Source organism: Erythrolamprus reginae, chromosome 2 (assembly GCF_031021105.1).
Source record: "Erythrolamprus reginae isolate rEryReg1 chromosome 2, rEryReg1.hap1, whole genome shotgun sequence".
Taxonomy (NCBI): domain Eukaryota; kingdom Metazoa; phylum Chordata; class Lepidosauria; order Squamata; family Dipsadidae; genus Erythrolamprus; species Erythrolamprus reginae.
The window spans coordinates 304,843,877-304,871,551 of NC_091951.1; the positions used below are offsets into that span (position 1 = coordinate 304,843,877).

A 27,675-nucleotide genomic window follows, 5' to 3' on the forward strand; every position below is an offset into this window, starting at 1 on the left:
CTTATTTTCTCCCACTTTACAAGAATACAGCGAACAAAACAAGCAGGGGAGCAGCTGAGAAAGACACTTTTTTCTTTTCCTAGTGATGACAGACATGCAGCAATTATGGTGATAACTAAGGAATACTAAACAAGAAGCCAGCTTCCATTCTGTTTATCACCTCAAATTTTATGTTACTAAATTTGCATGCAACTCTTGTTTTCTTTTATTATTTATGTCTGGGGAAAAATTAGATGCTTTTGTTTTTAGCATGGCATTTTCAGTTTTGGTGAAGAGATCCTCTGAACTATATAGATTGGCTCTTACTCTTCCTTTTAAATTGTGATATCAGGCCTGAAGTACTTTTTGAAGTGAGATATTTTCAGAACACAATAAAAATGCTGTTCTCAGTGGCAGATGGAAGGAAAGAAATAGCACTAGTGTAATGGCAGGTATTGTGTTAAATTTCAGCTTCTCATAGTGCAAAGGAAATATAGTGAAGGTCTTAGTAATTGCTGCTTTATGAGTGTACAAAAAAATAAAGGTCTATGTGTGTGTGGTTGATTTTAATAGATTCATGTCAGCTATCTAGAAAAAAGTATTATACGGTGCCAAGCTTTTGTAGTTTAGGAAAAAGAGTTCCCTCTCAGTTGATAGGTTTGCGAACCTTATGTTTAAACCAAAATAGTTTGATTCGAGATGTATTATCAGTAGTCTGTTACTTATATCTGCATGATCTTGGACTGATTGAATCAAACCCTGTAGCCAAGTGCTCTATAATGTGCTGTCAGGAAATCCTGACAATTGTAATGAAAGAACAATAAATGTGGGATAGAAGTAATGGTAGGGTCCAGCTAGACTGTATGAAAACTGATAGCTAGGATATTGGCTCTTATGTACTCACGCACACTAACCCCTTGGAGAATTTTTTTTAATGAATTAAAATAGTCCCTTGATTCAACAGAGAAGTATGAAGAAAATCATTTAGTGAACCTGTGGATTTTGGCACAAATCCTATACTAAATAAATGCATATACACTTGCAATTCTGGGCATACCTATCATCCAATAAAATTTTCCAAGTTGACACTTGGAAACATTGTGTGTGTGTATGTCGTGTGTGTGTGTGTGTGTGAATGCTGTAGATATATAGTATGCTTTGAAAAATGGTGAAGTTGCTACCTTAGAATTACTTAGAGAATCATTGCACCTCTGAATAAAGATATTTGGACTTTTTATATTCTGCTTTTGATTATTGATAGGCAGAACAAACCTTCTATGACTCAGCTGAAACTTGCCTAAGTGATTAACAGGGATCTTGGCATGTTCAGAGTAGTAGAAAATATAATTATAGTGATAGTTACTTACAGTGCAAGGTTGTAAATTCTGTTGGTATTCCCACTCATACTGCCTACATGAAATAAATACCATAGAAAGCAATACAGTAGTCCCTCGCTATACCGCGCTTTACCTACTGCGGCTTCACTTCATCGCGGGTTTTCAAGAAATATTAATGAGAAAAATCATTCGCGGATCTTCGCTGGTTCGCGGGTTTCTGAGGAAGTCGATCGACAGATTTAAATGGCCCGCCGAACTCGATCGGCAGGTTTTTCAAAGAAAATATATCTAAAATTGTAAATACTGTATTTAAATACTGTATCTAAAATAAATACTGTGTGGGAAGGATTTATAAACACTTAAAACAATGAAAACTTATCAAACAATTACAATATAAATACTTAAATAAGTACTATCAGTCGATAAATTCCCATCGCGGATTTCACCTATCGAGGCCGGGTCTGGAACGTAACACCAGTGATAGGTGAGGGACTACTGTAATCAATATGTGGCAGTGATTTTTTTTTAAAAAGGACAGTAATATTCTAAAGATATACTATACTTTGTCACAGATAATGTGCTTAACTCTTAATAGACAACTGGTACAAGCTACTGAATATCCAAAGTTAAATTCTCCGGCACCCCAGACATAAGACGTAAGGGATAAATAAATCCTTTTGACAGAGATACAGTCAGGATAGAAGGGAAAGGGTGCCATTCCAATCACAACAGTCAGTCAGTGTCATAGTATAAACGGCCTGTGCATAACATCCATAAGCAATAGGTCTCTAAAAATGAATCTGAATTTGACGTACAAAAACACGTATAAATCCAAAACAAGAATCTCATTCAACTACATGCAGTCTATTCAACTGTATGTAGTCTATGATGGAACCAATTTTTACTGCCTAGGTTTAAAGTATAAAGAAATCAATATTCATTCTGCTTATAATGTTTTATTTTATCGCTTTTATGATGCTTTATGGGTTTTACTTATTGTATACAGTCTGGCTTCTTAGGACACAAGTGGAATATACATAGATATAAATAAATAAATGGATGAATGAATATGGAATCAAACATGAGTGAAAATCACACGAGGCTGCAGTTTTGAATCTTAATTAGAGCTTCCAAGTCAAACTTGCATTCCTAAGACTAATCGGAGTGACAGGTAGATAGACCAGTGGTGTTATCCATTTAATAATATTTTCTATTAAGTGGTAGGTATTGTTTGTGGGAGGAATGATTTGGCAAATGCAAGTTTAAATGTCATCATGAATCTTACTAGATGACCATGTACATTACTGTATCTTGGAAGAACCAATTTATAGGCTTGTTGGGAAGAAAAATGACAGAAGAATTACATCACACTGAACTGGTCAGAGGAAAATCAGAGCAATAATTATAAATAACTGATTGCTTTATAATTTGAAATTCTTTCCCATTATGAGCTCCATCATAAGAATTAGAATTATGAGGTAGGTCATTTATGTCAACGTAAAACCAAAAGACAAGTAAGAAATGTTTCTTTTGTTGAGCAGTATCAGTACCCAAAAGTCCTGTATCTTGAAGGTTAGATGATTGACAAGTCTCCCCTATCAGTTACTATCCATCAATTATTTTAAAAGTCTTAGGAGCTTGGAAAAGGAAATTATTGTATTCTTTAAAAGAGTATCTACTGCTGCAATTCAGAATTTAAAACCCAAAGAACCTCATTCTAAGTGTAGAAGGCAGTAAAAATCATCTTATTTTAAATATTCCTAGATTGTTTTCCATTTATATAAATATAAAGATTGTTATCTATAGTTTTAGGGGATAAAATTAGTTTGTTATTATATATTGTATATGCAGTGATATAAACGTATTGCACACTGGAGGTCACCCTTGTTACTTAGTTTACATTTTTGCAAAATACGGAGAATTGTATTTCATATTTGCATTGGTGAAATATCAAGCAAATGCCAGTTATATAGAGTTGAATGTTACAATCACCTAATCAGTAGAGAACACTGAGAGAAATGTCTATAATTTACATTCAGTGATGATGAAAATAGCAAGTTCTTACATTATTAAAATATTAATATTGACTGCTGATTGAAAGATACTGAATTATTTGTGAATATTACATGATCTGCAATTTATCCCGTGTTACTGAACATAAATTATTTGATGCAGAAATATTTTGTGCTATGCATGGTAACATCACATGTAAGAGGCTTTCAGCTGGGACTTTTAATGAGTAGGCTAGGCCTGCTAATGTAATTCCAGGTGACATCAGAAAGAAATTGTAATCCTCTTGCATTTTCTGTCTATTTTCTCATTCAGTGAAGGAAGAAAATAATATACCAATAGCTTTATTGGAAATGAAGATAGCAAAATGTGTAATGCAGAACCTTCAAAAGAATTAATGCTATTGATCAATGATGTATTTGGGATGCCTCTTTTTCTATGATCTAATATGATTTTTAGTTCTCAGTACCACCTCATGTAGACACTGCAAATCCTTTCTCTTAATCTATTGGCATTAATTGTTAATTAATCGCATCCTAAAATTAGACTCCATCAATTTACAAATCTCAGTAATGAGTAGAATAACTGAAAACAAAACACATTTTAAAAGTGTTCACTTGTATGGGGTCTGGATTTAGTCTTTTAAATTTGCAATGTTATTCGTCCCTAAAAAGTATCCCTAATTGAGCTGCTTCCAGGAAACATCCGAGTTCTATTTTCCACAAATAAGATTTATCTGGACAGGTGGTATGTTGGAAAGTACAATCTTACATTAGTCAAGAGCCAAGTCATTGCACTTTATCTCATTTGTAGTTTAACTGTATTTTATAAAATTAAAATTCCAATATTTAAATATCAATTACCGGTAAAAATTAAAATTATAATTATATTTAAAGTTAATATATTGATAGTATTATATATACATATCATTTAATTATACATATGTGTATGTGTGTGTGTGTAGTATCGATCTATTTTAAGCTATTTTGCTCTCATCATCTAGCCATACCCTTACTGGGATTTAAACCTGGGCAGTCTGCCTGTAAGGCAATAGATTTAACCTCTAGGCCACAGGTTCTCCTATCTCAACTTCTACCAGGGAAAAAACATATAAGGAAAAACATACACAGAAAAAAACCGTATGTATGTATGTAATGTATGCATGCATGTATGTATATTTAGGTCTCATTTTACCATCTATTTAATTTATTTCAACTTACTTGTATTTTCCAATATGTTGTTTGGTAAGATGATTTATTAAAATAATCATATCATATTTAATAAAGAGCAGTCCAAGGCAAACAGAGCAAATGTCTTTATCCATAAGCAACCAAATGAGAAATGGATTTTTATTCAGTCAAATCTTTTTAGTCAATGAAACTGCACTTTCATGCATACTGCACACAAGCGATAATTAATATAGTCTAATTCAGGACATGATACTTGAATTGATGTACTGTCATTGATACCCCATGTTAAAATCAAACCTTGACAGGAGTTTAATACCCTGGAACAGGTCATCATATGATAATACTTCTTTTGCTTTTCAGTATTTGTCTTCAGTCAAGCAAAGTATTACAAGATAGGTTAAAAAAAAGAAATAATTACAAATGAAGAATGACGCAGGCTGTGAATAGAACATATGTTAGGCTAGGCAGAGGCATCAGTGAATTATATCATTTTGTGATGAAGCAGCACTGAGGCTGAACGGACCTATTTCAGAGCTTGATGTATTTCATCTCTACTGTATTTGGACTGTCATCTTTAGAGAAAGACTTTGTGTAATTGAGAGTCAACTCTAATCTTCATGACTCAAGCATGAAACATAGACTAGATGAAAGTATTATGGAAGAAAGAGAAGCATCTAATAATGTATAAATGAGTTATAACCTGTTAAACCACAGACTTTCAATGAAGTAATGTACAAAATATAATTTCCAAAGACATTAATTTCAAGTGTGTTACATGTAACTTTTTAAAATTACATCAATTACAAATTTATTTTGATGTGTTAAAATAATTTTTATATACATCTTTAGAAATACCTTTGACTAAATTTCAAAGCCTGAACTACATTACTTTGATGATCAGTCAAGTCTAGGTGTTAGATTGTCATATTGACTTAAAAACTATTTGATGAAAATAACAAGACTAGAGTTTTAATGCTTGCAGTTATTACTATTATATACACAGCAATGTGAAATTACAGCTGCCAGTTTTTTTACCTGGTGTTGACCTTCATATGCCTTAAGTTCTTTCCAAGAACCTAGAATTTATGTGATAGACAGATGGAAATTTTCTCAGTGCGGTCCAAGATTTTTTTTGGTGTGAGGCCCAGGTTCACTGGGATCACCATGACTGGTTTATACTATTGTCTTTCAGATTTGATTCTCAGATCTCCATTCTTTCTGATCTTTTTTCTTATCAAGTACTTTCCAAGAACCTGGGATAGGGCAGATCTTGTTTATAGTATTAAAATCATCATTATAGGATGTAAGCTGTTCCAAGTGAAGCTGCTTTTTGCAATTGACTGTTGGTTATTTTGTAAATGCCAAATGTGTTCAAGGGTGCTCCACATGTTTTTGGATTGCATTCAAGCACCTATTACTATTGGTACTATCTTTGCTTCTCCACCTTCCCAGTTCTACTTCTTTTTGCAATTCTTTATATTCAGTGATTCCCCCCCCCCCCCCCAGTTCTTTCTCGTTTGCTGTCTCCTGGTTTTGCTAGGTCCATTATCCATATTTTTGTTGGTTTTTCTTATCAACAGTTGTTAAATTTGAGGTGTTATGTAGCAGGCACATTGAACTCCAAAGTCCGAAAACACTTCAGCTTTTTCATTTTTATTATTTTGTCTATTTTGTGGCCCTGCCAGTTCTAGCTTACATGTAAATGGTATTCTTTGCAAATATTCCAGTGCACTGTTGTTACTACGTTGTCATGTCATTGTTTATAGTTGATGATCGTCTTGCAGCAACTAATTAGATGATCAGATTCCATTCTCCATAGTGAGTGGAGTTAACCTCTAAGAATGGGATGATGCCGTTCCTCCAGCCAATGAGAACTGAGTCTGACTAATTGATATTTATTTATTTTATTTTATTTATTCGATTTTTATGCCGCCCTTCTCCTTAGACTCAGAGTGGCTTACAACATGTTAGCAATAGCACTTGTTAACAGAGCCAGCATATTGCCCCCACAATCCGGGTCCTCATTTTACCCACCTTGGAAGGATGGAAGGCTGAGTCAACCTTGAGCCAGTGATGAGATTTGAACTGCTGACCTACAGATCTACAGTCAGCTTCAGTGGCATGCAGTACAGCACTCTACCTGCTGCGCCACCCCGGCTCATCCTCCTGCCTCAATTTTCCCTTTTTTGACTCAGTTCTCCCATCCTTCTGAGGTTTTTTCTCCACCCTCTACAGTAACAGTTTGAACTGTGAGTTTTCTCCCCAGCTGACCTACTACCATTGGAGTCATTGGGTTGAGCAGATGTGAGCTATGGCTCTCACCTCTTACCGAGCCTTGGCCCAAGGGCCGCTGGTTCTACAGGGTTCCCTATCGCCTCAGACTCGGGGGATTGCCCCAGGCCTAAATTCTGTCCCGGCCTGGCCTTATAAGCTCTTGCTGCCCTCTTACTCGCCCGCTCTCTGGAGCCCAGGGCTCGTGAGCTTACAGGCCAGGTGACCCTTGCTCCTTTTCCACTCAGCTAGGGCATGACCACCTGGAATGAAGGTTTGTCACTGGAAGTATCTTGCTCATGCGGCTGGCTAGTCACTGCCCTCCAGAAAAAGGATTTTGGCTCCTCGCACCAGTGTTTGCTTTTCTATCTGATAGCTTGCCGTGACAGCCCTCAAACCTGGAACTACCTTGCTCATGCGGCTGGCCTATCAATCATCTTCTGGCATAGGGGTCTTAGCTCTTTGTTCTGTCATAGCCACTCTCAAAACAGCATTGCCAAAGCACTGGCTGCATTTGTAGACTTCACCTTTCCAAGTTGCAGCTGTTGGCCTTCACACCTTAATCAACGACTACAGAAGGCGAATAAACAGTGGCCATTTTGAAGTGGCCATATCGATGAGCGGAGGCCATTTTTAATGTTACTTGTTGAGGCAGTGGCCATCTTGTGAGTGGCAGCCATTTTAAGTGTGGCACTAAAGCTGCATCCAACTCTGCCCTATTTTGTGAGGTGATGGCAGTTTGCAGTGGCCATTTTGAGTGGGACAAATCCCTATCTATTTCTCCCAAAGATGCTTGAGGCCTCTTAGGCCAGTCTGAATGCAACCACTGCCGGTTCTATTCAAAGGGGTCATGGCAGAGGAGGGCAAGGCCCATAAAAGTCACTCCTCAAAGAAGCAATACAAACAGAACACAACCTCTGATCCCGCGCCGTTAGCTGGGACATCCAGGTCATCATCCTGTAGGGAAGGGTCCGTAAAGCAGCATTCCCAGTCTTTGAGTGTTTCTCCCAGGCCCTTGAAGGTGGCCCAGAAGGTTAAAAGTCATTATTTAATTATTCCCCCATTTCATTGAAATTTATTTTTCTGAAACCCAGTACTTTGGTTGTAGTATAGGACTGCCACAATCAGTTTTTACAATCACAAACATAGGTGGTCACTGCAACCTAAATTTTCTCCCACCTTAACCTCTGAAACCCGATTCCCATTCGTAAAAACTAAAATATTCTCCCCTCTAGTCAGTGTCTTAACCAGCTGTGCAAGAGCTGCTCCTGTAAGATCCTCTATTATATTCTTACTTTTGCATGTAAGGTCACTAGGGATATTCCAGTCAACGTCAGGCATGTTGAAATCACCCCTAACCACAATATCTCCCTTTACTGCCATTTGGGTAATTTCATCCACCATCTTGTTGTCATAATCTTCAGATTGCCCTGAAGGCCTATAGATCACCCCAATTCTAATGACAGAACCCTCTTTAGTTTGCATGCAAACCCAGAGACTCTCCAGCTCTTTACATGTATTTTAAATTAGTGTTGCTTTTAGACTTTCCTTAACATAAATGGCTACTCCACCTCCCCTTCTCTCTACTCTGTCCTTCCTATAAAATGTATATCCTGGTATTGATATTTCCCATTCATTGGAGTCCTTAAACCGTATCTCAGTTATGGCAACCAGATCCAAGAAGACAAAAAGGAGAAAAAAAGAAGACTGATGAATTATCTAGCTGAATTGAAGTTTGGGACTTTTTTTAAAAACTGATTTCAAATGGGAACAAAAAGATTGGGAAAAAATAAACACAAAGCAGCTACTTAGCACCAAATGTTAGAGTGGGAAAATATTAAAGAAGGCTGTAAAAGCTCAACATTTGATAACTTTTATATTTGATCTTTGAATTAACTTTGAAGCTAATTATTTGATCTAATAACATTGATTTAATTAAACATCAACATATTGATTAAGAGAAAATAGAATTGCAGAACTAGTGAGGAGTACACCTGCTAGTTGGAGGAATTACTACAGGGGAAGATTTTTGTGGACTTTGAAAAAATAAAATAAAATTGACATCTTATCTGTTCAGGCTGTGAACTTGGAATGAACATTATTTACTTTGAAAGTTGTAAGGGGGAGAAATGTTGAATGAAAAGGATTACTTCAGACTATAAACTGGTGAACGGTGGCTTTGGCAATATGGCATTAGAAGATGAGGATCTTACAGCGTTCTTTAAGGATTATTTTGCAGATATACAGCGATCCATTTTGGAGTATGAAGAAAAAATTGGAAAAATGTGGAGAAAGCCCTTGAGTGCAGCAAGTATCTTGAAAATATGATTGCAAGGAACAAAAAGCAAGAAAATAAAGAGGACTTGAAACAATAACAGGAGCAGATGGGGGAGTTGGAAAATGATATACAAGGGAAGAGGAGTTTGAAGATGGACAGATTAAAGATTACTTTGAGCTTTATGATTATATTGAATTTTATGATTATTACACTGTTATTTACAGTGGGGAAAAAAATAAGGTGAGGATACATGTATTTTGCTCAGAGAGGTTCAGATCTAACTTACCTTCCTCTAGTTCAGAGTGGGACCCCCGTGAGCATTGATCCTATCGGCACTCGTACATTCAGTATACTCTGAGGGATAAGCGCACATAGAAGATCCGGTCATGTCCATGGGGGAAGCCATGGGCCTGTCTCCATGCTGGAGAACTGCCTCAATATCCTGCTTTGTTAAGATGGCTATTACATTTCTTTTTTTAAAAAAAAAAATCAATGCCTGTGGAGGACAAAAACAGCTTCTCTCCCTCCCCCCCCCCGAGGACCTCTGGAGGTCGGAAATGGCTTATTTTCCAACTTTTGGTGGGCCCAGTAGGTTCGTGTTTCACCCTCCCCAGGCTTCAAAGGCTTCCCACTGGAAGCTCTCTGGAAACCAAAAACGCCCTCACAGAGCCTCTGTGCAAGCCAAAAATAACCTAGCCGGCACGCACATGGACATTGGATCTGAGCTAGGGTAATGGCTTGCGTGGCAGCAAATATGGCTCCCTGTGCCATCTGTGGCACCTGTGCCATAGGTTTGCCATCACTGTCCTAGCCTATTATACCTAGAAAAATGAAGGCTGTTTTCTGGGCCCATCATCAATGAAAATAAAAGATAGTGAGTGGTCTTGACAGGCATTGGAATTATGGCTTGTTTGTTTATGGGAATGTTTATCTTTTCTGTTAGTGTAATAGGACTGACATCAGACAGATACCTGAGGGGAACTTCAACTTAATTGTGCTAGCAAAGCAATATTAGAAATAATGTGGAAGTATATTTAGCGAGCATTGCTGTAGTAAAAAACCTCATTTCATTTCAAAGGTCTTTGCTCAAATGTGTACGAAATTTTACCTCATTACTTCACAATGAATTTTCTGTACGTAGTATTTTGAAATGTGAAAAATTGAACTGTTATAAGCATTTTCACATCATAATTTATAGATATATGTAATTTTAATTCTCTATATTATTTTTAAGAAATTTGGCAAGTTTCATGCCGTTATTAATGAATTTCATTCAAATAATCCATTATCGTAAGAAACAGTAAAGGTACAAGTATAGTTGTTTGTTTTCATCAAAACCTCAAGTTTTCCTGAGTGGGAATAAATCAGGGGTAGCTACACTCCAGAACTAATGTTAGTTGAATCAAGTGCTTTCTAAGATGATAATCTGTAAAGGATGTACAGTATTGGGTTCTTTTGCTCTGATATGCTTCTTAGCTTTTATTTTTGTGTTGTGTTTAAAGATTGAAAACTTTGGCAAATTATACAGTTTCACAGCAAATTATTATATGTGTAGTTTAATAGGGAAAAAGGCATCAGGATGTGAAGATTTTAATTAGATAACACTAGATTAAAATTGGCCCATTAAAACCTATTGGTTGCTGGATTTGTCTTCATCAAATAGGGTTGTAGATGGATTCTTATTCAGTTAATTATGCCATTCAGAAGAGTAATACAGCTGGACATCTTTTTAAGTTTCTTAAAGAACTGCCTGCATTTTTTAAAAAAAACTATATAAAGTAGTTGAATTTGTTAACCAGGGTATACATACGCGAGTGATATCTGAATGAATGGGGGGGGGGGGTGTTGGAATCTGTATGGAAACTTAAGGGAGGCATCCGCTCAATGTGATGATATATAATATGCTGATGATACTCAGCTATATGTCTCAGCCCATGGTGAGTTAAGCGATCCTATGTCTTCCCTCTCGCAGTTCCCGGAGACTGTTAGGGACTGGATGGGGAGCAATGGGTTGAAACTGAACCCTGGTATGACCAAGTGGCTATGGGTTTGGGGTTCTTTTGCCAAGGGTTTTTGCCACTTTTAGTCTTGAATGGGGTGACAGTATCCAAAACAGACTCTGTGTGTAATCTTGCGGTTTTCCTGGACTCGTAACTCCTGCTCAAAGAGCGCCTTTGTGTAATTGTGGTTTGTGCAACAGTTATGCCTTTTTCTGGACTGACAGTCCCTGCTCACAGTCACTCATGCCCTAGTCACTTCCCATCTTGACTATTGCAATATACTCTATATGGGGCTGCCCTTGAAGAGCATCCAGAAGCTCCAGTTGGTGCAAAATGCAGCGGCCCACATGTTTGTATGAAGACCTCAATATGCACATGTATCACCTCTCTTGCGGAAGCTGCATTGGTTGCCAATTTTCTTCCAGGTGCAATTCAAGATGCTGGTCATTACTTTTAAAGCCCTTCATGCCTTGGGACCAGGTTATCTGAGGGACCATCTCTTGCTGATCACATTTATCCAACCCACCAGAGGAGGGAGGCAAGGAATGTTATGGGTCCCATCCCCTAGGGAGATATACCTGGTGGGATCCAGAAGAAGGCTCTTTTCCATGGTGGCTCCCTTTCTCTGGAACATCATTCCACAGAGATTAGAATGGTCCACATTATAACACTCTTCTAGAAGGCACTGAAGATCTGGTGTTGTCATGGGGGGGGGGGGGATTTTATTTCATTATTTTATTAATTTATTATATTATTATTCTTTTTATATATGAGGTAAGCTACCTTGTCATTTGTGAATAGATGGCAATATAAATTTTCTAAAAGAAATAAATAAAATTAAAAATATAAGAATGGAAAATGCATATTCAGCATAAAGAGCTACTGTGAACAGGGTTGAATTTAAAATGGAGATATCCAGTGATAGCCAACCTTTTTCTTCTTGCATGCCAAAAATAGGAGTGCGCTAGCACATGCATACCAACACACAACCCCCCCCCCCATAACCACACTGTACATGCACACATCCCCACACATGCGACCCCATTGGGCCGTTTTTCACCCTCAGGGTTCCCTGAAGCCTGTAGATTGCAAAAAATTGTTAATAGGCAAACTGGAAGTCCATTTCCCCAAGGCCAAAAATCAGCTGGCCCATGCGTGCATATGCACTGGAACTGACAACGGGCAATGCCTTGTGTGCCCTCAGATATGGCTTGGTGTGCCACCTCTAAGGAGAAGGGCGTCATTTTAAAAAATTGAATAAAATAAATAAATAAATAGGTTCATCATCACGGCATTACGGCACGGAAATATTGCAAGTAGTGTGGATGGTTCTGGCCATTATGCATTTAATTACAAGTAATTCTTTTTCGGTCAAATGATTAAATTGAGAAAGCTAACTATTGCTCAAATTATTTCTCCTTCCAAGATGTTCTAAAGCCTATTCAAAGAAAGAATAATTTTTCAAATAATTGGGATGGTATCTAAATTAAATTAAATAGAATATATATTTAACAACTTTTGGCCATTTCCATTTTGGCCTATATTAAATTTTTTTGGACATTTGCACATTTAGTAAGAATTTGCAACAAAATTAATATATGTCATAAGATTTGATTTGATTAAGTGCCATAAAATCATGGTCGATTCTTAGTTACTACATAAATTTTCTTGCTGACAAATATCACAGTACCTTGGGCAACCCTGCTGAGATATACTCTTGGCACAAATTCTCAAGATTGTTCTCTCGTCCCACCATCACAATGAAGCAGCACTGCAGGACCTGGGAGGACGTTAAAGAATAAAGGGAACAATCTGAGTTTGATTTTGTTCCTGATGTGTTTGGTTTACCTCAAAGCTTTGGGATAAATATGAATCTAGATGTACTGTATTTAAATAAAAACAAAAGTTAGTAACTTCCAGAATTTAAGACAGTTACAATTATGTATTTTATCCATTTTGCTCATATACTTACTCTTTAAAACTAGAAATGTGTCATAATATGGTGTTTTAAAACATAGCATTTAACTTTGTGGAAAACAGCAATGGATCGTATTACTTCTTACATAATTAATGTATTGTTGGATAATATAGAAAATATTTTAAATTCCTGCATATTTTTTCTGAATAACAGAGTGTTGATGAAGTGCAACAAACTACCATATTTTTCGGTGTATAAGACGCACCTTTTCTCCACTGCATCTGGAAGGAGAGTCCAACATGGGTAATTCACCAATCTTATTGGTAGAGACTGAGTTAATTTAAATATTTAAATATGAGGTAGTCACCGCCCCTTAGCAGCCCCCAATACCTCAGTTTTAAAAACTCAGTCTAAGTGTAGAGACTGTTGAGTTTTCTTCTGTGTAATAAAAGTGTTTAATGTAATATCACTGTTTTAATAATGATTTTTCTTTCTCTCTTTGTTCATTTCTCTCTTTCTACAGGACTGGCTGAAATGAAGAGAGGATCCGGACGGGGTCTCTGCCCTCCGCGGGCACCACCCCCACCACTCTTCTCCTTGGGTTTCCCTTCCCTCAGCGGGTACTATACCAATCAAGGAGCGACTCAGCCTGGGGTCACTGGCCTCAGCGGCCAAACCCGGCTGCCAGCCGAAGGTGAGGGGGTCAGTCCCCCTCACTGGGAGGCTTGGAAATCGCCGCCGTTTGTATCATGAGGAAAGACCTGGCTCAGCGCCAGCGCCTCTCAGCTGTTCGGCGCTAGATAATAAAGCGCCGCCGCCGCCGCCGGAGAAGCCGCGGGAGCCGCCGATTCCTCCAAGGCTCAGATCGGCTCATTTGGACCTGGCTGCAAGGCTGCAGGGCTGACCTCCTCACTAGAATATGTTTTCCTGAGGGGGATATACGGCGATTGGGATCGCGGCGGCTGCCATTTTGAGCTACTAATTCCCGCGCCCGCCATTCCTGAAGCGGGTGACAGTTGCTCTCCGCCCTAGCAACAGGGCGCGACCAACAAATTAACTGCGCAGGCGTGTACTTCTGAAGTGCCTAGCGCCATTTTGTTGAGATCGTGTTACCGAGTGGCATTTATTCTCAACGTGTCTGCAGTCTTTCGTTGCATAAATATCAACAGTGTGACTTGTGAGTAAATATGGCTGATAAAACCCCTGACAAGGCGTCCCCTTCTGTAGTGCCTGTGGATAAAGGCAAGTCAAAGCCTAAGGAAAAGTCTAAGGCCCAGGCTTCTTCCTCCTCCCTCAAGGAGGCAGAAAGGAGGATAAAAGCGTTGGAACAGAAGTTAGAGGCAGCCCTTTTGACACCAGGGAACCCCTCTTCCTTTTCGGGACAGCTGCTACCACAGCCCAGGGATCAGCCTGCCCCACAATCTGGGTGGAAACCATCTGAGACTTTGTCAGACAGGGACTGGTCACCTGATAGACAGGTCCCCTTTGGGCCTGCTCCTTTGGCGGGATTACAAGCGAGGCCAGGGTCTGCTGCCCACTCAGTGAGGAGTGCTCCTTCAGCCACCTTCACGCCCACTGCAGCTGGGCTTAGGGTGCAACCAGACACCTGGCAGCAACTGTCACCAGCCCTGCAGGGCCTCATATCGGATGTATATACTCAAGGGATGGCAGCGGGGGTGCATCAGGCTACTCCTCACCCCCGTCCAGCTCAGCCCAAAAACCTGTGGGCTGCACCGCCCCTTTCGGGTGGGGGGTCTTGGATGGAGGATCCTTCACCCTTGGAGGAAGCAGAAAGGGAATACGACTTTTCTGATGATGAGACACCACCAGACCAACCTGTAGTTGCTGGTCTTTTTAAAGCTCCTTTATTCAAACTACTGTTGCATAAGGCAAAACAGGTGGCGGATTTGCCAGGTTCCACTAAAGCAGCAGACACCTCTGAAGGGCCTAAGCCATCTGCTGTGTTATTTCAGGAACCCCAGCCAGAAACTGAGCATGTACCATCATCTGACATATTTCGACAAAGTCTTAAACGTCCATGGCAAGCCCCTGCAGCAGCACAGGGTCCTTCGGTTATAGAAAGGAAATTCTATACACTGGATGAGGACATGGAAAAGCTGTTGGAGTTTCCTCCCATAGATAAGCCTGTAATGACTTTGATATCAAAGGCCTTGGTTCCCTCAGAGACAGGCGACAGCTTGAAACCTGAGGATAGAAAGGCGGAGATTTTGCTGCGAAAATCCCATCAAATGGCCAGCTGGGGGTTTCGGGCAGCCACCGCAGCTTCCTTTTTTAGTCGGGCCTCTATTATGTGGCTGCAGGAGGTGCAATCCCGCCTTGGACCCGAGGACGGCAGGTTGCGCCAGGACATAAGTAAGCTGCTGGCAGCGGCGGAGTTTTCGGCGGATGCCACCCTCCACGCAGCTAAATTTTCCGCCCGTGGGATGGCAACGACTTTGGCTTCTAGGCGTCTCCTCTGGTTGCGTAGTTGGCCAGCTGACCTCAAATCCAAGTGGAACTTGGCCTCATCTCCATACCAGGGGGAAAAACTTTTTGGGGAAGCTTTGGACCCTGTCCTCATCGAGGATAAGGACAAAAGGAAGACCCTGCCTAGAGCATATCGGCGCCAGGAGCGTAGGCCTAATCCCTACAATCGACGTCAGCCATTTCGGTGGGACTCATCCTTGTCTGCTGGGCAGAGCAATAGACCGTATACACAGACCCAGTATGGCCAGCCCACCTTTCGAGGGGACCGTGGGGCCTTTCAGGATAGGCCCAGGGGGTTCCAGCAGGCTCGGCGTCCATTCAGAGGAAACCAAAGGGGCTTCAGGCGCACAAAATGACTTAACTGCCTTTCAGCCCATAGGAGGCAAACTTCAAAAATTCAGTGCCTCCTGGAGAAGTACCTCCACCGACAAATGGGCTATAGCAACCATATCACAAGGACTGCGCCTGGAGTTTCTGCAGCCCCCGCCAAACCGATTTGTGACTTGTCCGCTAGTTCGAGACCCAACCAAACAACGTCATCTGCAACTGGAGATAACACATCTTCTCAAGATCCAAGCGATAGAGATGGTGCCCGAGCATGCCAAGGGCACAGGGTTCTATTCCATTGTGTTCCTAGTGCCGAAGTCATCAGGGGGCTTCAGGACTATCCTAAACCTGAAACTCCTGAATACTTTCATTCGGTATCGCAGATTTCGCATGCACTCCCTACAATCGATCTTGGCCTCTGTTCGGCACAACGATCTTCTCGCCTCTATCGACCTCAAAGAGGCTTACCTGCATGTTCCGGTTTGGCCAGCACATCGTCGATACCTCAGGTTTTGTCTCAACGGGGTCCACTACCAGTATCGGGCCATGCCGTTCGGTCTATCTTCGGCTCCCCGTACATTTACGAAGCTGATGGACATTCTGACAGCACATCTAAGGTCCCAGTCCATCAGAGTTATGGCATACTTGGACGACATAATCGTTATGTCCAAGTCTATGGTCCAAGCGCAACACCATCTGGCGCTAACACGGGAAACTCTGGAGAGGCACGGCTACACGGTCAACGTGGAGAAGAGCCATCTTCATCCCACCACATCGATCCAACACCTCGGCTCCATCATAGACACCGCAGAGGACACGGTCTCGCTAACACCGGAGAGGGTCCTCAATATACGGAGATTGGTAACCAGCCTTCGTCGACAAAGGCAGATTACGTTGGCAGCATTGTCCAAGGTACTAGGGACTATGGTCTCAGCCATAGGAATTGTGCCTTGGGCTCGCCATCATATGAGGGGCCTCCAATGGTTTCTACTTCCGGCCCAGAGGGACAAGGTGAGTCACTCCCACCGAAAGGTGCGACTCCCAGCTTCGGTCAAGCAGTCGCTGGCATGGTGGTTGTCCCCAGCTTTGACCCAGGGTTCTCCTCTTCGCAGCCACGAGCGTGTGATCATCACAACAGACGCGAGCTTGTCGGGCTGGGGCGCCCATATGGGGCCTCATATGGCTCAGGGCTTGTGGTCTCAGGAGGACTTAACCCAGGTCAATATCAACGTTCTCGAACTCAGAGCGGTTTTCTTAGCCCTTCTGGCCTTCGCTCCCTGGGTTCAGGACAGGCATGTCCTGATTCTGACGGACAACGTGGCCACAAAAGCCCACCTGAACCATCAAGGAGGTACAAGATCTCATCTCCTCATGGCTCAAGCCACGGACCTCTTCGATTGGGCCGAATCTCATCTGGCCTCTCTTACGGCGGAGCATATTGCCGGGACCAGCAATGTGCAGGCGGACTGGCTGAGCAGGTCCACTCTGGATCCTTCGGAGTGGCGTCTGGACCCTGCCCTGTTCCAGCAGATAGTGCTACGATTTGGTCTTCCATTGGTGGACCTCTTCGCAACCCCAGCAAACGCCCAATTGCAGAGGTTTTTCTCCCGGTTTCCGACGCCAGGGGCGGAAGGGGTCAACGCTCTGTGGTCACCATGGCCCCAGGGGTTACTGTATGCCTTTCCCCCGACGTGTCTTATTCAAAGGATTTTAGACAAGACTATTCGGGAGGGGGCAGAGATAATAATGGTAGCTCCCTATTGGCCGAGACGGCCTTGGTTTGCAGACCTAGTAGCCCTATCGGTGTCTCCCCCGTGGAGGATTCCAGATCCCGAGGTAGCGTTAGTTCAGGGGTCAGTTTGCCATCCGGAACCTCAGTGGTTCAAACTGACCGCCTGGCACTTGAAAGGGCGGGTCTGAGACAGCAAGCCTTGCCAGACGAGGTTATTTCCACCATTCAGGCAGCACGTCGCCCGTCAACGGTAAGACTCTACCAGGCTACTTGGGCGGCTTTCTGTAAGTTTTGTTCGGATCACCACCTTAATCCGGGGGAGGCTTCGGTGGTGTCAATCTTACGATTCCTACAGTCAGGGGTAGAGAAAGGGTTAGCCCCGAATACCTTGAGAAGGCATTTAGCTGCTTTGGCAACCATTATCCGGGTACCCCACGCTCGCTCCCTAGCACAGGATCCTTGGATTAGGGATTTTATTAAGGGCGCGATTAACATCCATGCGCCTCCAGTACATAGGTTCCCTACATGGGACCTTTCCCTGGTACTCAAGGCGTTGACAGCCCCTCCTTTCGAGCCGATGAGGACGATTCCACTACGATTGCTTTCCTTTAAAACTGCCTTTTTAGTGGCAATTACGTCGGCACGCAGAGTGTCGGAGTTGTCAGCCCTGTCTACGCGGGCAGATTTATGTGTATTCCACCCTGATCGGGTGGTTTTGAGGTTAGACCCTACATTTATCCCCAAGGTCAATTCTGGGTTTCATAGGGCTCAAGAGTTAGTATTGCCAGACTTTTGCACGCATGGACAGCACCCTCTCGAGCTGAGATGGCACAAGGTGGATGTTCGGAGGGCCTTGAAAATCTACATCAGACGGACTGGACATTTCAGGAAATCTGAGCGGCTGTTTGTGTCCTTTGGTCAGCGATCAATGGGTCTGGCAGTGTCAGCTAAATCCATCAGTCGCTGGCTTAAAGACTGTATTGAGGAATCTTACAAAGCCCGGTCACAGGTACCACCGACCGGGGTGACAGCGCATTCCACTAGAAGTGCAGCCACTTCGGTGGCTTGGAGTACTCAGGCGTCCATAGAGGACATTTGCAGGGCGGCTACGTGGGCGTCTCCTACCACCTTTATACGCCATTACAAACTGGACTCAATAGCTTCGGCGGAAGCTTCGTTTGGGAGACGGGTTTTGCAGCAAGTGTGTTCAACTCCTGCGACCGTAGCTCAGCCTTTTCCCTCCCATGGGCAGTAATCTTTGGCATATCCCATGTTGGACTCTCCTTCCAGATGCAGTGGAGAAGAACCGTTGTACATACCTGAACGGTCTTCTCGATGCACTGGAAGGAGAGTCCAAACCCACCCGGCATGGTTGTTTCGCCAGGTCGCCGGAGTTTGGGAGGCACGTTAAACAGTTATGAGGTTATATGGTTATTGTTCAATAAACAGGTTTTCCTTAAACTGGCTTCGTTTTTAAAACTGAGGTATTGGGGGCTGCTAAGGGGCGGTGACTACCTCATATTTAAATATTTAAATTAACTCAGTCTCTACCAATAAGATTGGTGAATTACCCATGTTGGACTCTCCTTCCAGTGCATCGAGAAGACCGTTCAGGTATGTACAACGGTTCTTTCCTCCCTAAAAGAGGCTGATAATTAGGGTCTGTCTTATACAAGGAATGTAACATTTCCCCCCCATTTCTTCCCAGCTCATACCTTGCAGGCGCTTTCATTGTTTCTCTCTGTGAATAATGTTTTCCAAGCCCTAAGTTTTTCAGGGTTTGTTTCATTACTCTGAGTAAGTTTCTTTCTAGCCCTAACCAGGTGCTAACAATGTTCCCAGCTCTTACCCACTTGCAAACTCTTTCATTGTTAATCTCTGCTAAGAATGAACTCCAAATCCTGTCTTTGATTTTTTTTTTCATTCTCTATTTGCTCCAAATGTTTCTTTCCAGCCCTAACCAGGTGCTAACAATGTTCCCAGTTTTTACCAGCTTCCAAGCTCTTTCATTGTTACTCTCTGTCAAGAATGTAACTCTGTCATTGTGGGACTTTTTTTTTTCATTGCTTTACTTGCTCCAGATATTTCTTTCCATCCCTAACCAGGTGCTATTAATGTACCCAAGCTCTTTCATTGTTACTCTCTATGGAGAATGTTTCCCAAGCCCTAAGTTTTTACAGGGTATGTTTCCTTACTCTAACTTGCTCTGAGTAAGTTTCTTTCCAGTCCTAACCAGGTGCTAAAAATGTTCCTAGTTCTTACCCGCTTGCAAGCTCTTTCATTATTACTCTCTGCAAAGAAGAATATTTTCCAAGCCCTAAGTCTTTGCAGGGTTTTTTCCATTGCTCTACTTGCTCAGGCTGTTTCTTTCCAGGTGCTAATGATGTTCCCATTTCTTACTTGCTTGCAAGCTCTTTCATTGTTACTTTCTCAGAATACAAAAAAATATAAACCCTTAACCAGGGGATTAAAAAAATGAAGCTGACCAGACTAAGCACCCTAGCCAGATGAATATATGGTAAGCAGGTACTTTCCCCTATTTTCATCCCCCAAAACTCTGAAAAATATAGTAGTTCACTATTATTCAGTTAATTATTATTCAGTTAATAATCACTCTAGAAAGAATACAGAGAAGAGCAATAAAGATGATTAGGAGACTGGAGGTTAAAACATATGAAGAACGGTTGCAAGAACTGGGTATGTCTAGTTTAATGAAAAGATAAAATAGGGGAGACATGATGCAGTGTTCCAATATCTCAGGGGTTGCCACAAAGAAGAGGGAGTCAAACTATTCTCCAAAGCACCTGTGGGTAGAACAAAAAGCAATAGCTGGAAACTAATCAAGGAGAAAAGCAACCTAGAACCAGGGAGAAATTTCCTGACAATTTAACAATTAATCTGTGGAACAGTTTGCCTCCAGAAATTTTGCATGCTCCAACACTGGAAGTTTTTAAGAAGATGTTGCATAACCATTTGTCTGGTGTAAGGTTTCCTGCCTAAGCAGGGGGTTGGACTAGAAGACCTCCAAGGTCCCTTCCAACTCTGTTATTCTGTTCTGTTCTGTTCTATTCTATTCTAATTATAGGATATTTTTTTTAGATTCCAGTTTTATATAACAACTGGTCAAATTTAGTTACTGTCTGTAACACCAATCTAATATTTTAACAGTAAAGTTAATTTTCTTCATTTTGGCATACAAAGACCATAGAGTGCCTCCTTACCTCATTACCTGCAATTTTATACTAGTAACATCAGAGGAAGCTTTGGGACAATTTTTAGAAATCAAAAATAGAAACATTGGTAGTACTAACATTCAGAGACTGTTGATACAGCCCTTTCATCTTCTAACTGTGATAAAATGCAATTGTTCTGTGTTACTTTATTTTTCTGAGTAAAGCAACAGGTAGTTTATGACTATTTTACTTTGTAGCTTTTCTTATATCAAGAGAAAAAATAACAGTATATATATAAAATCCGTCTCAGGTATACTAATTGGTAGCCCTAGTGACCATTTCCAGTTCGGATTCAAAACCAGACAAGTCAAAACAGGACAAGTAATTTAAGTTGTTTTTTTGCTGAGATGGGAAATCCCATGAAATTAAGAAAAGTTAGATAATAGACAATAATGTGGGTTGAGTAACACTAAGAAAGCAAAATATGGCTTATGAAGGATAAATTTATGTTAATAAAAATGAGTATTTACTAAAAACATCAGATACCAATATTGATTTTTCCCAAAACTTAATTTAAAATACTGCATATAAGAATTCTGATGTTTAGTTATATTGAAAACGTTTTGATGCAATCATATATAAGCCTAGGCTCAATGGTATCAATAATTCCATTTCACATCCTGTCAATTATATTTGGCTCAATGAATCATTGTAAATATATAATTTGCTAGCAAATAACTAGAATTAGGCACAGAGGATGAATTCACAATATCTGATTCCATACAAGTCTTAGAAATGACAGAACTTAAAATTACCCTGGGCATTTCTAATAGCAGAATAAGATTTTTAAATAGCTTCCTTACGTAATCTGTTCATATGTCCAATATTTTTTTCAGAGGCTATTACTAAACATTTCCTTTGCTGTATCATTAGTTTCTCTTGTTAAACCACTATGTTAAACCATTCTACAGGTTCAGATATATGTCTTACCTCTTAACATAATGTGTACAATACAGTAAAAATAAAAATTGATTCATCTAAAACACATCTGATGATTTCTCATAAGCAGCTGTAAACTGCTCTCCCTAGTTTATTTTAAGATGAAGGTGTTATTTGAATTCAGAATTATGTCTCCTCTATACAAAATCAGAAATCCAAACAAACTTCAATCAACAGGAGGTTTTCTTTTTGGATTATTTCGATTAAACTATGGTACTACATTCAGAGAACACAATGTTTAAAGAAACCTCACTTGAGTGATTTGTAGCAGGTACATCTTAAATGCAGGAGCCTTTAAAGTGCTTGCTGACAAAAGAAAAGTTGACGTGGCTATATCGTGCCTATGTACAGGTGGTCACACAAAAAAGTATTTTTGGTGATATGTAAGTGTGTAAAACTTTAAAAGTTTTTGAACTTTACAGATACACACACACACACATACATCTTGCTAATCTGTCTTTAATGAAAATAGTAGAAACTTTAAAACTTTTATCAGTATTGTTCAATGAAACTGCACATGGAAATAGCTTTCTTGCCATTAATTAAGTACAGGCAGATGGAAAATGTTAGGTATAGTTTTCTCTGGGATTGAAGCAGCTTGAAAAATTACTTCAACCATTTTTATATTGGCCCTCAACTTATTTTGAAATTATCTTTTTAATCAACAAAGAAGAGTGATTGTATTACAGATTATTCCTATTACAGTATTTATTTATTTATTAGATTTCTATGCCGCCCTCCTCCTGAGACTCAGGGCAGCTCACAACAAGTAAATATAAAACATGTAAGAAATCTAATATTACAACACTCTAAAAACCTCAATACTAAAAACATATATGAATTTAGCTTAATTTAAATTCTAAAACCCCAATATATTAAAAAAAACCAATAATCCACATTCATCCTATCACATTCATCCATAGGCCAGGTAGATGTTAAAATTTTAATGGCCCCAGTCCCATTCGTACAACAATCATACAATCATTCGTTGGCCAGGGACCAAGATCTAATCAGCCCAAGCCTGATGACATAAATGAGTCAAGACTCTTACAAAAGTCGAGGAGGGTGGGCGCAGTATGAATCTCTGGGGGAGCTGATTCCAGAGGGCTGGGGCTCCCACAGAAAAGGCTCTTCCCGTAGGTGCCGCCAAACAACATTGTCTAGTTGACAGGACCTGTAGAAGGCCAACTGTGGAATTTAACCGGTCGCTGGGACTGGTCGCTATGGCAGTAGGCAGTCCCACAAGTAATCTAGTCCGATGCCATGTAGAGCTTTATAGGTCATTACTAACACTTTGAATTGAGTCTGGAAACCAATTGGCAGCCAATGCAGACCACGGAGTGTTGGAGAGATATGGGCATGCCTGGGCAGGCTCACGACTGCTCGCATGGTTGAGTTCTGCAAGTTTTCAGTTTCCGAACACTCTACAAAGGTAGCCCCATGTACAGAGCATTACAGTAGTCGAGCCTCGAGGTGACAAGGGCGTGAGTGGCTGTGAGCAAAGACTTCCTGTCCAGATAGGGCCACAACTGGTGCACCAGGCGAACCTGGGGAAAAGGCCCCAATAAAATAAAGATGAAAGTAGGAAAAAGGAGGGAGATGGTAGTAGAAAAGGGGAGAGAAGGTGCAAGAAAGTAGGTTATAGAGGGGAGTGGAGACAGGAAAGATCGAAACGGACTGAATGATGAAAAGTAAAATTGGAATGTAATTTAGGTTATTGTATTTAGGAGACAATATATGTTTATTGATTTGTATTGAAGGTATATGTGATGTGCATGATTTTAATATGGAGAAAAATAAAAAAACTTTTAAAAAAGAGCAGGGCCCTATTCTTTTACCTCCCGGTGCGATGACTTCACCGCTGGAAGTCTATGAGTATTCTTTGAATAACATTTTGAAGCTACCAGGGTACCTAGGTTATATCTTTCAGCTCACGTTTAAGTCCACAATTGCTAGTCCACAATTTAAAATACGTTGCTGAAGTTAGGGTTTGCTATGTTAATAGTATTATCCCAATGAAGAGAAATACAATATTAAAAAAAATGCATAAGTGCACCAGAGTACCTTCCGTCCCATTGTTCTAATGTTTCTCTTTTACTGGAATCATGTATATAAATATTATTATATCTCTGCATACTACCAATATGTACTTGACAAAACAAAATAAATAATAAATAATAAATAAAATAAATAAAACACAAAACTGGGATACCAAATCTCAAGGCAACATGGTAAAATAAACAAGATCTACTCTACATGGATGAGTTAAAAATGTATGCAAAAACTCTACCAAACTTAAATCAATACTCAACAAAGTTCAACTGTTGAGCAGTGAGATCAAAATGAATTTTGGACTTGAAAAATGTGCTATATTATCCATGCAGTGAGGAAAAATGAAAAAAAATAGAAGGAATAGAACTGGGAAATCGAAGCATAATGAAAGCATTAGCAAAGGATGATAGTTACAAATACCTAAGTGTATTAGAAATAGATAACACCTTGAATGGAAAGGTCAAAGAGAAGGGTCTTTAAAATATTAAAATCAAAGCTGAATGCTGGAAACATAATTAAATCCATTAATACATGGGCAGTTCCAGTGATACACTACTCAGTTGGAATCATTAACTGGACTTTGGCTGAACTGGAAAACCTGGACCAGAAAACGCTCAAACTTTTGAATATATATCATACTTTACATCTACGAAGTGACATCGACAGGTTGTACCTGCCAAGAATAATAGGAGGGAGAGGACTATTACAAATACATCAAACTGTACAAGAAGAAAAACAAATTTTGAATGATTATGTGAACCAAAGTAGAGAAACATTTCTGCAGGCTGTGATAACAGAAAACATAAAAACAATAGAAACCAAGGCATAATATAAGGGAAAACAGCTAAATGCCAGATTAAATAGATGGAAAACCAAAGCTTTGCATGGACAGCACTTGAAAAATATTGAAGGAAAATGTGATGACAACCTTACATGGGCATGGCTTAGAACGGGAACCATCAAGAAAGAAATGGAAGGTTTAATACTCGCTGCTCAAAAACAAGCACTACAAAATAATGCCATGAAAGCGAAGATACAAAAATCCACTGACAATCCAAACTGTTGACTTTGCAAGGAGAAAGTTGAAACTGTTAACCACTTAATATGTGAGTACAACAAAAGCACACAAACTGATTATGAAATTAGACATGATTGAGTTGCTAAATTAGTCCACTGGTCATTATGTAAAAAATATGACGTACCACAAAGGCAGCACAAAGTGGAAAAAGTTACTGAAAATGAGATGCTGAAGATCTTGTGGGACTTTTGAATACAGACAGATTGTCATTTAGAACACAACAAACCAGATATCATAGTTGTTGAGGGTTGAAGAGTAGAGTTTATTGATATTGCTGTACAAGGAGATGCCAGAATTGAAGAAAAAGAACTGGAAAAAATTATGAAATATTGCAATCTGGCCATTGAAACTCCATGATACCCATTATCATCGTACCTTGTCCAAGAATTTCACAAAACACTTCAGGAAATTGCAGCTTCCTGCAATAATACCAGCAGAACTGCAAAAAACTGCACTATTCGGAACATCATATATTTTAAAAGGATACTTGGTTGATACCTAGGACACTGGCAGCAACCCGTATCAACCATTAGCACCAGTCAATGGTATTTCTGACACATTTTAAATGTTCAGTTAACTGAGTTTCATGCTTAATGAATAAAAGAGAATAATAATAACAACAACAACAACAGAGTTGAAAGGGACCTTGGAGGTTTTTTAGCCGAACCCCCTACTTAGACAGGAAACCCTACAATACTTCAGACAGATGGTTATCCAACATCATCTTTAAAACTTCAAGTGTTGGAGCATTCACAACTTCTAGAGGCAAGCTGACCCACTGATTAATTGTTCTAACTGTCAGGAAATTATAAATAGTCAGTTATTGCCAGAACAAACTTTGTTTCTTTCAGATTTGTTGAGCTTCAGTTCCTACACCCTACCAAAGAACACTGCTATATAACTCTAAAAGTTGAAGACTATAGGTCTATAGAATATGTTGAGAAAAGCTGCTTTAGAATTATCATATTGCTTTTGTACATTGCTACATATTCTTCAAATCTGTATCAACTCAAGAGTCTCAATGAAAAAAGAGCTATTAATTTGAAATTTGACAACTGTTGCTATAAATATGATTTACATTAATTTATGTATACTAGCATAGCATCAATATAATTCCAAGATACAGTGGTACCTCTACTGAAGAACTTAAATTGTTCTGTGGCCAGGTTCTTAAGTAGAAACGTTTGTAAGTAGAAGCAATTTTCCCCATAGGAATCAATGTAAACTGTCCAGGCCTTCATGCCGCTCTCAAAGTTCCTGGGAAATTTTTCTGGGCTCAGGTTCTTAAGTAGAAAATGGTTCTTAAGAAGAGGCAAAAAAATCATGAACACCTGATTCTTATCTAGAAAAGTTCTAAGTAGAGGCGTTCTTAAGTAGAAGTATCACTGTATAACTTTTGCATTTTAGAAGACACTACTTTGGATTTAAAGATGGTAAAACATTAACTTTATGTTTATTTAAAAAGTAATTTATTAGAAAGGTTTTAAGTTTATTGTATCACCACCAGTAAGATTCTTTTTACTCCCAGATATTTCCAAAGAATGGCATGATGTTTGACAGTAACAATGTCATTTTGCAGAAGCTGAATATGAATAATTAATAATTTTAATACTTATTTTTATCTGGTTCTGAATTATTCTTTTTATGTTGCCTTGTTATATTAATGATAGAAGTAATTCATACTTTTTAGAAGTCCTTTGTTGTTGTGTTAAAATTCCTTTGAGTTTTCATATTACATATCTATATGTTAGTAAAAATATTTCATTTTCCTGGTATACTTCCAGAGCTGTATCATGTAGTGAAGGTTTTATAGTCAATATACAGTGCAGCAGATGTCATTCCATTTGCTTAAGTCCTGCTGACATTTGGAGATGGGGATTAATTGAGCTACAGAATGGAATTTAATTAAAACTAAATACAGACTTGGCCATTGTATCTGTTCATTTCCAGCACTAGTGTGTACATTTGTAGTCAGTGCCATAGTTAATTTGTTTAATCAGGATGCTATGTAGGAGAAACTGTACTTGGTTTTAAGCTGAAAGACAGAAAGCATGGTAAATGCCAAGCTGAAGTGTTATCATGCTAGTCTCTGTGAAAGGTGAGACTGATTCATCTCTTGAAACCATTTGGAGGGTGTAAGATACTCATTTTCTGAGATAGTAGGGGGGGAAATGACTGTAATCATTATGGATTTTCTGTGAAAAGGGTACTTAGGAATGTTTCTTGTACGTCATTGGTATGTGGCAGAGTATGTAAGGATGTCCATAATGGTAGACATTTTTTTAATAATCTAACACTAGTTCTTGGTTATTCATATTCTTTTGGCATCAGCATTGCATGCATGTACCTACCGTACAAAGCATTATGCCAATTTGACAAGTATAGTAGAACAAGCTGGCCTTCTTTCTATTTAGTGCTATCTGAATGTCATGCTGTGGATTGACAGCCTCCAAAGACATATAGAAACATCCAGTAGTTAAATAGTTAACTCTTGTTTGTTATTGTAGCTCCTCCCTTTCTATGATGCATCCCTGCTTTCCTCACTTCCTTTCCTACACAGGAAGAGAAGGCTAGCAGACATTTCTTTCTATTCTAGTCTTTAAGATGTAAAGACATGCTTTTGCCTGCTCCAGGCATTATAATCATTTTTTACTTTTCTAATAAAGTTAACTTCGTTATGAAGGTCTCCTCGTAGCCCAGTTCCATCGACCTCCATGGTTAGTCTCATTTCAGCTCACGCGGGCTGATCCTAATTGAGCTCTTCCCACGACACTGAAGGCCTTTTGGGAGTCATTGCATTGTCTTGTTGTTTTAAAGATATATATGTTTATATTTTCAAGACAA

The 27,675-nt window shown here is 39.8% G+C and overlaps 1 protein-coding gene across 4 annotated transcripts in view; it reads left to right on the plus strand.

Moving 5' to 3' along the window:
- Window positions 1-27,675, plus strand: part of KIAA0825 (KIAA0825 ortholog) — a 187,923-nt gene that overhangs the window by 120,489 nt on the left and 39,759 nt on the right. Inside the window, exon 20 of one of the 4 annotated variants that reach the window (XM_070743018.1) lies at window positions 13,507-13,527. The exons of the other annotated variants lie outside the window; for them this stretch is intronic. Within the exon in view, the coding sequence (XP_070599119.1) occupies window positions 13,507-13,516 (10 nt within the window). The 3' untranslated portion in view covers window positions 13,517-13,527. Of the gene's footprint in view, window positions 1-13,506; window positions 13,528-27,675 lie in introns of those variants that run through there. 4 annotated transcript variants of the gene reach the window in all.